Raw genomic sequence first — 12,183 nt, forward strand, 5'->3', positions numbered from 1 at the left:
CTCCGGTTTCCTCCCACAGACCAAAAACATGCATGTTAGGCTGATTGGTAACTCTAAATTGTCCCTAGGTGTGAGTGAGAGAGTGAATGGTTGTTTGTCTCGTTTGTCTCTATGTGGCCCTGTGATGGACTTGCGACCCGTCCAGGGTGTACCCCGCCCCTCGCACAGTGATTGCTGGACATGGGCACCAGCGACCCCCGTGACCCAAAATGGAATAAACGGGTAAAGATAATGGATGGATGGATGGATAGAGCAGCCCCTTTAAAGATTTCAAACACACTGAAATGTGAGCATGTAACGGACTCACGTTCGGAGAACAAAACAGTAACGATCTGCTTGGTGACAAGTTCTTTGAACACAAGCCATTGTGGGAAAAATGGCAAAGCTTTTTGAAAGTGTGCCTTCATCTTCAAATGGATACGATCAAAGCACTGAAAGCATTCTGCTGCGCAATTTAGGATTTAAAGTAACCTGAAACAACACTTTTTACTGCGATATTCCAGGGAAAAAAAATACAAGAATTTACTTTAAACCTCAAATATGCATTTATAAAATATTACTCAGTCTAATAGCTTTCTGTATCTGCATTTCTTTCCACTCAAAAAGAAAAAAAAAAAGTACAATACCAACATGTAAAGCCGACATCTGTATTGATGTAAATCTTGTGATCCCATTGCTAAAAGCTCTTGGCGGGCTGGGCTTGGTAAACTGAGACACACACAGAGGAGGAGCCCCCAGCGAAGGCCCATAAACAGTCGAATGAAAAGCGACATCAATTTTGGCACAGACAACCTCCGTCACACAGATTAGGCAGGCACAATGCGCCGGCTCCTTATCTCCAGCGGCAGGAGGAGGGCAGGCAGATCTGCACAGGATGGAAACATTCTCATGGACGTAATGGGCAAAATCAATTGTTGCCCTCCTCAATCAATGTAGCCCCCCGCTTTCACCGTTCAGCAGCTCAGCAGTAATTGAAGTTATCCTTGGTCTGTAATGACTAGCTAAAGCACAACCATGACAAAGTTGAAAGTGTGGTATCAGTGAGGGTGCCAGCAGGGTGGAACGTGGGATGCTGTGTGTGTGTGTTTGTTTGTGTGTGCTTTCAACATACGTGTGCAGAGGATGCTCTTACCCGAATGGTCCACGCTCGGACCTCATCTGGGCCAGCTGTGAAGAAGTACTCCAGCTGCAGGACCGCGTAGCCCGCCTTGATGATCTTGCTCAGGGCGCTGGAAGGGGGACGAACAAAAGTGAGCTTGAATCATGGGGTTTGAATTGTTTTTGTATTCTTTATCATCACTGATGCCTAGACAACGCTCTCTTCAGCAGGAAGGCTCTATTCATTCCAGTATAAACCCATTAAGTGAGCAAGATGGGTCACTTCATTTCACAGAAGACATTCAACTCTCCAATGGTTTGCATGATTAATTAGGACGCTTGGAGACTCATTTAACATTTTTAAGAATTCAACTCGATGCCTCAGTCTTCGATGCAAAAGAAGAAGAAGAAGGAAAAAAAAAACCCTCCGCTGTCACAATTTTTCTCTCCACAGAGGTTTTTCACACGAGAACAATAAACGCAAAAAATGCCCAAGTTATAATTATACCTACAGATGACAGATGACAGTTAAAAACTCAATTTAGACGAAAACCTTTTGACTGAGTTGTTCAGTAAGAAGAGGGATCCTTTGCTTTATAATGGTAATTACTCTTCCATTTATTATTCTATCAGCACATGCAATTAAAGGAGTGCATGGAGGACACAGCTGATAATAAAGTGTAGGGAAACTGAATGCTAATTAACCTCTGCGTCTTGTGCTCCGCGCAATACTTCTGTTGCTCGTTGTCACTCATGTCCTGGATCTGGCTCTCCAGGTTGCCGCTGAAGGGGATGACCAAGGCTCCAGGGTCATGACTGTCCACCCACTCCTTGATTTTCACCAACCTGATAGAAAAAAAAAAACAGCAGCCGCGAAGCAAGGGAGCAGTTAGTGATTGTTTGCAAGTGCAGATTCACAAAATAAGAGCATATGAGTGGGAAAAAGCTACATTTTTTTCATGGGAAAAATAGGAACATGAAGTATTTAGATGATTCATAAATGTGAAAAAAGCACATAGTCTTTGGAAATGTTGCAAACTTTTGGGCAAAATACTGTTTGTTGTATTGAAACTGAAAGCACCTGAAAGTTCTCATGAGAAAATATTAAAAACATGTTGATATTTTTCTGCACTCGCAGCTATTCAATTAGGATTTGAAGCATTTTATTCTAGATTAAAAGTTTATTCCGTCAAGCATTTTGTGCTGGTCAAACATGAAAGTTACAGAGTAATGCGTAAAACTTTCTTTTGGTCATTCATTTCTGTTGGCCCAAATTTAGTAAATCAAAAATTGAGAAGTTTTGTTACAAAGAATCAATGCAAGTTTTTGTTGTTGTTGTTACTTTAATTTATGGTTAAGGGTTTTAGGAAATTAAATTTGCACTTTTAGCTGTATTTTTTAATGGATTGCAATGAAAAAAAAGAAAGTTGCCATCTTTCAGAAATTCACTATTTGTCCAATGAATGACATATCAAGGTTCAAGGTTTAAGGTTCTTTATTGTCATTCACACCACATGTGGTACATGAGGTGGAAGGAACACAATTGTGTACTCAACGTCCCAGTTACACACCAAAATAGCAAAAATATAAAGTATAAAAAGAATCTAAGATACACACTAAGATAAACGCTAAACAAACGCTAAAAGATCTAAGATATACACTAAACACTAATAATGTAAAATAATACAGTATATTAAACAGCAGCCCGAACATGAGTCTGTAGTGAGCAGATGGGTACGAAAACAGTAGCATGAAGGCAAGAGATCAGCAGCATGGATAATCAGCAGCACATGTCACCTGTTAAAGGAGCATTACAGTGATTTTTCTGGTTAGGGATTCATGAGTCTAACAGCTTCAGGGTAGAAGCTGTTCCTCAGTCTAGTGGTTCTACACTTAATGCTCCTCAACCTCCTGCCTGAGGGAGTGGGGCAAACACACAATGTAACTGTAGCTGCCATGTAATTGTAGAGTAAAACACATGACATGTATACCCTGGTGAACTTCTGGCATTCACAGCTGACACAATTTCATGGTAAATTCCACAATTATTATTATTATTATTATTACATTGTTTCACATATAAAATGAAGCTATGGAATAAAAACACTGCCTTAAATGAGAATAGTTTGATGCTTTTGGAATGTGCGCGTTTCAACTTACAGAAAAACACATATTTTATGTAATTTAACCCTTTTTTCTACAGTGAATCACGTATAAAATCAACGTGCAAGCAAAACTGACGAGACTGAGAATACTTTGGCGCTTTACTCTACAACACTACAGCAAATATAAAAAAAACACAGAAGTGTTTTCGGTTATTTTGTTTTGTGTTTCATTGCGAAGAGCATTTCATTTACCTGCTGAGGGTTAAATGAACATTTAGCCTAGAACCAGGAGGGAGTAGAACAAATAACCACTAAGTGTTTTCTTACTTTTAAATGTCTTTGTCACCTGCTCAACTGCTTTGTGTGTGTGTTTGTGTGTGTTTGTGTGTGTGTGTGTGTGTCCAGCAGGACACCTGACATTGCAAGACAAAGATATCCTCACACCTAATGGTAAGTCTCAGTCAGAACAATACGAGGGGGTTAGGGCAATTATGAGATTAGCTCCACAAGGTCCGAGGCTGCGATTGGACGGGTGGCAGAGAACAGCGTCACACAAATCCATTTTCACACGGCCGCTCCTCGGCTGAATTGATTCTGAAGGGGTCCCTGTCATTATGTGTAATCCTAGTTTCCTGTTTAAAGCACATAGGAATCAAAGACTGGGAGGGACCCGGCCACCCCAATATCACATCTTTTCCAATAACAACGTCAGCGCTTTATCACCTGCAGCACCACGTTGCTGCCTCTACCTAATGATTATCAATACACAACACATGACAGGGTAGCAGACACAGGGACAGCACAGTTATGTTTTGACTGAATGTGCTTTTTACGCTTTTGAATTCTAGTTTGCCCTTCAGTTCAGATGCACATCTATTAGGAGCCATAACCTAATATTTCTCTTTACATATAGAGAGCTGCTGTTTGAGTGTCACCACAATAAGGTGGTAACCAAAGTCTCACCAATAAAAGAGCAAAAAAAAAAAAAAAGCTTCAAAATATAAGATGGAAAGAGCTCCAAAAGGGGGAAAAATCCAATCTGAGATAATAACAGCTGTAGTTTGTCACTTTTAGCAGCACAGCTGTCTATTTGGTGGCATGTTATTTGCATTCCTCAGGTATTGCGTTCTCTACAGGCGGCTGAATAATGATTCACAAATCACTCTCTCCACACCAGTCAAGGGCTGTGATCCTTTGAATAGACCATTGTACCTGGGACTGTAATTGGTGAAGACTTGACAGAGCCGAGCCAAGCTGGCCGAGTAACAAAGAGGCTATTGGTGGAGGGCTGAGGGATGATTTTAATAATGTAAGGCTGAGACGGAGAATGTGAGCCGCAAATGAGCACAGGGGTCTCTGGATCCTCGCACTGAGTGACATAGGAGCAGACAAACACCTTGCCACAGAAACATGAAACTCCCCCTTCCCTCAACTCCAGAAACAAAGCACTGTCAATTAAGAGCTTTGATGCGCCGTCAGAATGACTCCCAAAACCAATTCTGTCAGCGTCACCACTGTGTCCTCATCCTGCTCAGAAATGTGCGCCTTCCAATTACTTTTTTAATGGATGTGTAAATTTGATTGGATATTTCTGTAAACCATGCTTCAGTCTTTTTGTGTATTTTCTCATCTTGTAGTCATTTGCTCATGTAAATGTATGTTTCAAGGAAAAAAAAATATTTTTTTCCCATTTAGTTGTGCACAATATCTCATCACTTTGTGTGGCTTAGAGGAAGAGTTGAGTGCTTTTGACATTGAGCTTTGTAGTCAGCTTATCAACAAACAATATCTTACCTGTTGTAGATAGTTCTTTGAACTACTTGGATTTGAATACCATATATTCCGCCGTACACGTCGCACCGCCCTATAAGTCATATCAGTTCAAATATGTCTAATAAAGTGGAAAAATCCATAAATATGTTGCTTTGCCGTATTTGTCGCATTTATAATGCGTCACCGCTGACAACCCGGAAATGTGGGCTGGTGTTGTGCCAAAAATTGATTGGCTGCCAAATGGCGGCCGCGGGATCGTGCATGGGAGGACTTTAACAAGAATTTAACTAGACTAACACTTAAAAACAATTATTTGTTTCCTCAAAATTATAGTAAAGGTGTGTCTCAGTCTAACTTTTGCTTAATAAATGCACGTTGATGGTCAAATCAACTGCATTTCAAAACCTGATTCGTGGAAGCAGGCGCGCAGAGGGACGACTCGCTGCGCATTTCTTCAAAATTTAACAAGATAACCACCTAAAAACAATTATTTGTTTGCTCGACTTTATAGTAAAGGTGTGTCTCCGTTGAACTTCTACTTAATAAATGCACTTCAATGGTCAAATTAGCTGCAATTCAGCGGAGCGGCGCAGTGAAATAAAGCTGATTTGACGTTTGCTCCAAGCAAGCTGGACAAAAGTGGCAGTCTATGGCAAGCCGATTGCGTCATTAATAGCCACTTCTACTTATTACTAGACACAAGCCATACTGCTCGAGTGCCATCTAGCGGCTGAAAATGGTAGTTTTCAATATTTTCAGTCAGAATGAATGAAAATGGTCATATCTCAGCCAAAAATTAGTTTATAAATATGGGAAAAAAAATCATAAATACGTTGCTTCGGCGTGTAAGTCACAAGGCATGCAAATTATGCAAAAAAAAAAAGCCACTTATAGGGTGAAAAATATGGTTAATCAATTGCATGATCCTTTTACACCACTGTAAGTTTTATGTTACACAAATATTCTTACAGAAATATTATGATGTTCCCACTGGAAATGCTCTGGCAGCAGCTAGCAATTCAGGTGCTGCTGCTTTACTGCGGTTGCAAAAACGCAAGGAAATATATAAATAACTGTGCAATGTAAAACTTATGGTGATGTGAAAGTTTATACAAAGGAAGTAGCATGGACTGCTATAACATTTCTGAGATTGAAGTAGTTTTAAGAGCTTGTCAGTCTGGTCATAACTTTTTTCCAAAACTAAAATTGTTCAAATAAGCTATTTACAACAAAATAAGACATTAGTTGTTCAGAATCTTTCCAAATAATCTCACGTCAGATGGCTTAAACTATCGCTTTAAGACAAGCTCAACTTGTGTTTATGACACAGATGACACATGTCTTCTCTTTTCCTCATCCCAAAGAAAATGATATATATAAAATATGCCTTTGCTTGACCCACTTTCAAAAGCTTTTACAAGTCTGAGCTAGAATCAGTAAGTGCACGTGTCTTGTCAGTCTCATATTATGTGCCAGCGCTGAGTGCCATCTCTCATTGCTCTGTTAATAGACAGATTCAGCACTTTCTCCTCCTGATATCCCTCTCTGAACAAATGATGCCTGAAATTTTTATTCTTTTTATAATGGAATTCCAATGGCCTTTGCTGCAAATCAAGTGGAAATTTTTTGCATACCAAGTGGGAAAAATTAAATGTTAACCACGTTTTAATGTGATTAAAGGGTGACAGGGACATTATTTCTGCTAATCACTCAGCGGCATGAAGGCTCAAACAAGGCGAAAGCGCGAGCAATGTTTGCGCTTTTACTTGTGCTCCTCAGTCAAAGAGATAATTCTAGTTTTCTGCACGCACTTTTGTCAAACGTTTACAAATCTACAACACAAATGCTGATTTTTATTTGATTTTTTTCAGGGTCAAACAAGTCAAAAACTCAGGAGTCATGCACATTACGTTTAAGTGCCTTTTAATTTGAAACTTGATGCCCGATATATTTATTACAACCTATTTCAAAGATCTTACATTGCAAATAACAAAAAACAACAATTTGACTTTTTCTGGCAGATTGGCTCTGAATAGAGACATCCCTCCGGGACACCACCCTTCAGCGCTTATTTGCCTTTTTGTGTGGGAATCCTGAGGGGGCATAATTCCTCTGCTTCTGCTTGCCTGGGGCTTCCATGGCCTTTGTCAGAGCTTTGATCTGCTTAAACGGCTCAGGAGGGGAAAACAAATGGAAATTTTCTAAAAGTACAGGGGGCGCAACCCAGTACAAAGACCTAGGTCTGTGTCTGCCATACACAGGTTGGCATCATTATTGCGAGGCACCAGTTAAGCCAGTAAAAAGGTGGGACATCACCTCCAGTCTGAGTGCTCCATTCAAATGCAACTAAGGTAAGAGTTAATCTGCCACCTACATCCTCGACATCATTAGGCTCTTTCACAAAACAGTTTCACCATACGCCTGCAAAGACAAGTCCCTCTTTAAGCTGCCTCTGGTCATTTATGAACCTCCAAATGAAAAATGTGCACGCTCGTTATAGAAGTCGGCACTGCAGAATCACAAGAGGCATGTCAAATCAGTCTTGTTTTACAGAGCGCCACACATAAATTGTGTGTTGGACATCTCCTCGGACAGGTCAGAGATTCTAAATCCTGCGTCCAGCTGCTCAGTCAGAGCGTCACCATATCACACTGTCACGCCGTGAAGCCGGCTTCCTCGGTGGCTTGACTTAAACACTCCAAACCATTTCAGTCCTTTCAGAAGATGAGATGGTCAGAATGTGTTTCAGTCCCAGTTTGACCGTATTTTTCAGACTATAAGGCACACTTAAAATCCGTTAATTTTCTCAAAAATCGACAGCGAGCCTTATAATCAGGTGCGCCTTATAGTCCAAACAATACGGTAAATCTTTTGGGAAATAGACTACTGAACAGGTCAGATCTTTTGAAGGTTTGTGGCAAGGTTATGGGCAATCCATAATATTACCTTTAACAGAAGCCAAAAGTGAAAAGTAAAGCTGAATGAAATGAAACAAGTGTCATAGTCCAGCACCACAGTGCTCCAGAGAGACTTTCTCTATTAACAGAATGGACACCAATGTTATGAAAACATGCCTACTTGTGAAGACGATGTCCACGGGCAGTGTTGTGCTGACTGTGTCTGATTACTGCCCGAGAGAGAGAATATTACTTTAAAATCAGATGTGTTGATCAGAGAATGTTCAAATTAATTGACTGTCCAAACTATAAAAAAAATAATAAAAAAAACCACACATTCCCAGACAGACAAATTAATGTCAGAGCAGGGCAACAACTGTAGTGAAATTTAAAACAAATCACAACTCAAATATTTCCAATATAGCAGCTCATGGTAATGCTATTTAAAAACTTTTACAACATTGTCAGTTTCACATTACATAAACATTTTAATTGAAAAAACAACAACAACATGAAATTTCATTCTGAAGGGTTCTCAGCTGCACCAGAAGTGATACAGCTAGCTGATGCTGTCACTTTTTGTGCTTGCAAATAACCATGTAATTCTATGTAAATAAATATAATGCAAAATTGACATTGATGCAAAGATATATTTGATAGTCTTTGCCTGAACTGATCATTTTATGTGACTGAAGTCAGTTTCAAAAGCTATCTACAACAGGTAAGATATTTATTGTTCATGACTATTTCACAGAACCCCATAAAAAAAAAAAATCCTAACAAATGCTTAAACTTGCTCAATGAACCATTCGCACATTTTCTCTTCTACACGCTCATCAATTCATAGACTGAGTCCTTTCTGTTCTGGTTCCAGGTTAAAGGGATGAGCAATTTATATGGTTGGGATGCTGCAGCATACAGCATACACTATCCCCACTCTCTCCATCATCTTTTAAGGAAGACAGAAAAGAGAGGTATGAGCTCATGGTGGCTTTTGAGGCTGGGAAGTCAGGGACTCTGTGGGATGCTTTTCATCCTCCCAGTGGTGAGCTCCTGAGCGACAAGAGTGCAGACACTCTCTGCTCCCTGTGGCCAGCTGCATAGAAAGGCATTACACGGGAGGAGGAAGGAACTGACACACACACACACCACACATACACACACACACACACACACACACACACACACACACACACACACACACCATCACTAATATTATCAACTTCGTTCATTCTTCAAAGCAATCACAAGCTGGAGGAAACGGAACATGGTGCATGCACAATGGGAGCAGCTTTAATTAAGAGCATCATCTCACATCGTTTCTCAAACAAACCTCGAGGGTGAGCAAGTAACAAGCTTTTTTAAACAACTTTCCTTTCTTTGATAACTGCGCCCATTAAATCCTGCAACTTTACATGTCCACACATGATACGAAACCTTCAACCACTACTCAGTTTTCTTGATGAGGCAAGAAAATCCTATTTATGAGGATTAAACAAACAAACAAACAAACATTATAATTTAACACAAAGCAGTACAAACTGCATCACCAAAATTTTTCCTTGATATGGAGCATCCATGCTGTCATTTCTGGTGGTTGACTGGGCGAGAGAAAATAAGGGGGCTGGGGTAGAGAGGGAGAGAGAACTAGAGAGAGAGAGAAGGGGGGGAGAGTCATCAAGAAGTGACAATTGTGACAAGAGCAGGCAAAGTGTAGCGTCGAAGAACACCACACAGATTTCTCCATCTCTTCTTTTTTTCCAGGATGACAGCTTAATGTCTACCACATGCAATATTTATTCTCATCGTGTGTCAGACTGTCTAGCTGTCCCGGGGAGTACAAAGAATGCCACTTATTAGAATAAAAGCTGAAGGAAGGTAATCAAGGACATATGTAACATCAGCCAATCATGCCCCCCCTTCCAGTCCGACATCTATTTTTACCCCCTTCTTCTTCTCCCCCTTTTTGTAACAGTTCAATAATAATCTTGATAATAAGCTTTCAGGAGCTCTATGTGGCAACACTTAATTCATTTATTTGTCTCATTAGGGCCATTGAGGCTGCAGGCTACGCTCTGTAGCCTGCCTGTTTGCTCTTAACCTTATCAGAAAGAAAATAAAAAGCCCTGCTCGACAAAGCCAGAGAGATCTACCATTAGACAAACTTGACTCTTTCAGGCATCTCTTTTATGTCTGCTAAAATGTCAAACTACAAGCTCTACAGGTGAGCAATTCGCAGAAGAAAGTAGCCACGTTGTCTTGTTGCACATGTGTCTAGATGCATTAGAAACTGTATGTCTTCATCAGAGTGTGCTTTGATAGAACAGGGACAGGTCTGGCTATCTGAACCTGAACAAAACAAAGTAAAAAAACAATGAGAGAAAAAGTCTCATCAAGCTCTGTCTCATTACTGCACACATCAAAGAGAATGAGGTGACATGTCAACATGTGTCCTTTCATTACCTAAACCTGGGGACAGTCAATAACCAGGTTAACTGAGCTGACATCTGTTTCAGCTTCACTGGATGTCTTTTCCTGTTGTTTCCCTTCACTGAAAGCTCGCTAAAGGCATCCATTAGGGCCGACTGTAAGGTACACAGCCAGTTTCTCAGATTCCCACACAGCCAAAAAGTCAAAGAGGAAGTTATAATGTTGCAGGAGTTGCAAAGTAAACTTTTTAGATAGTGCTTACTAAGAACATGAGTGGAACATGTCATCAAGTAATGACTAACAACATGTTTATGGGAGTTTAAAAGCATTGATACTGTGGGTTGTAGAGACACTGACTCATGACTAATAGCTCGTTTGTCAAAATTAAGTACAGAATTTCGTTTCCGCTTCATGTGATGCGATTGACAATAAAGTCATCTTGAACCTTGAAACCTTGACCAGTTTTTGGAAATGATCTGTCCCAACAAACAAGTAAAATGAAACCACCTAATTTACTCATAAAAACGATTATCAGTAAACTGGAAGGAACAAAAACAGAGCTTAATCTGTTTTCCCTCCAGTATATTATCTAGTCGACCTAAAACATCATCAGATTTTCACACAAGTCCTAAAAGTAGATAAAGATAACCCAGTTAAACAAATGAGACAAAAATATTACACTTGGTCATTTATTTATTGAGGAAAATGATCCAATATTACATATTTGTGAGGGGTAAAATATGTGAACTTCTAGGATTAGCAGTTAATTTGAAGGTGAAATTAGAGTCAGGCATGGACAAACCGCGGGCCGTATATGACCCTTTGGGCTTTTTAATTGGCCCGCTGAAATTGTCCAAAATTTGGACAAAAAAAACCCAACAATAATAATAATAATTATATATATATTATACTTTAATTTTCAGGGGTGCTGAGGTAAAATTTAGAAATTTAGGGGTGCTTAAGCACCCCCCAAAAAGAGGTTAAAATTGCAACTGGTTCAAATTATATTTAAAAAACTGATTTTAATAGGAAAAAAAAAACTGGTGTCATTTTACCTGTAGTTCCAGCATTTCCCCAGGAGAAGTGCACAACAGACACTGGCGTGTTTTAGAGACAAGTGTAGAAGTACACTTGTACAAGTACAAACACTCCATCCATCTGTTCCTGGCCCGGCCCTTCGCTCCAATTTTAGAACTCTGTGTGGCCCGCGAGTCCGAAAGTTTGCCCATCCCTGAGTTAGAGTCAGGTGTTTTCAATCAATGGGATGATGATGAGGTGTGAGTGGGCACTCTGTTTGATTTAAAGAGCAGGGATACCAAAGTCCATGCTCAATAATCCAGGTATAAAATCCAAAAGTGTTCAATCAGGTCATCTGGACAGTTTCTTTTATTAACGCGAGGGCAAAACATTTCAGCACAAAACTGTGCCAGCATTTCACGCCAGCTGATCCTGTAAATGTATCTACAGTGCTGTTTATCAGGCACAGTGCAAATGAAGAGGAAGGAAAGGTTCGCTACTGTTTGTGGTTTTAGTTTTCATAAACGTACGTGCAGCCAGCGTGTCACAGGTCAGTCAAACACACATCTAACATGTGCTTGTATCCTAGAATCAATGTTGGGTCTGGCTTCATCCTTCACTTTGTAAAAGCTCCTCCTGCAGGCAGACCTGAGCATCAGATCCAGGAAAACCAAAATTATTACTTCATCCTTTTGCTTTACTGGTCATTTAGACTATGTTTTTACTCATTTGCATAAAAACATTTTTCTCTTCTGATTATTTAAAGCCTTTTGCCCCTTTTAGTAACAAATCAAACTGTTTATATGTTTGTAAGAAAGATAGATAGATAGATAGATAGATAGATAGATAGATAGATAGATAGA

At 39.9% G+C, this 12,183-nt stretch overlaps 2 protein-coding genes across 2 annotated transcripts in view; one reads left to right on the forward strand and one right to left on the reverse strand.

The window, feature by feature from the left end:
- The window catches only part of osbpl6 (oxysterol binding protein-like 6), a 792,463-nt gene that overhangs the window by 118,502 nt on the left and 661,778 nt on the right, over positions 1-12,183 (forward strand). The gene's annotated exons all lie outside the window — the stretch shown is intronic.
- Positions 1-12,183, reverse strand: part of LOC119419737 (obg-like ATPase 1) — a 50,016-nt gene that overhangs the window by 6,858 nt on the left and 30,975 nt on the right. Inside the window, exons 8-9 of the mRNA XM_037687120.1 lie at positions 1,804-1,944; positions 1,133-1,229 (exon numbers count right to left, since the gene is read on the reverse strand). Of these exons, the coding sequence (XP_037543048.1) occupies positions 1,133-1,229; positions 1,804-1,944 (238 nt within the window). The remainder of the gene's footprint in view (positions 1-1,132; positions 1,230-1,803; positions 1,945-12,183) is intronic.

This window comes from Nematolebias whitei, chromosome 13 (genome assembly GCF_014905685.2).
Source record: "Nematolebias whitei isolate Nwh7 chromosome 13, NemWhi1, whole genome shotgun sequence".
Classification (NCBI taxonomy): Eukaryota; Metazoa; Chordata; class Actinopteri; order Cyprinodontiformes; family Rivulidae; genus Nematolebias; species Nematolebias whitei.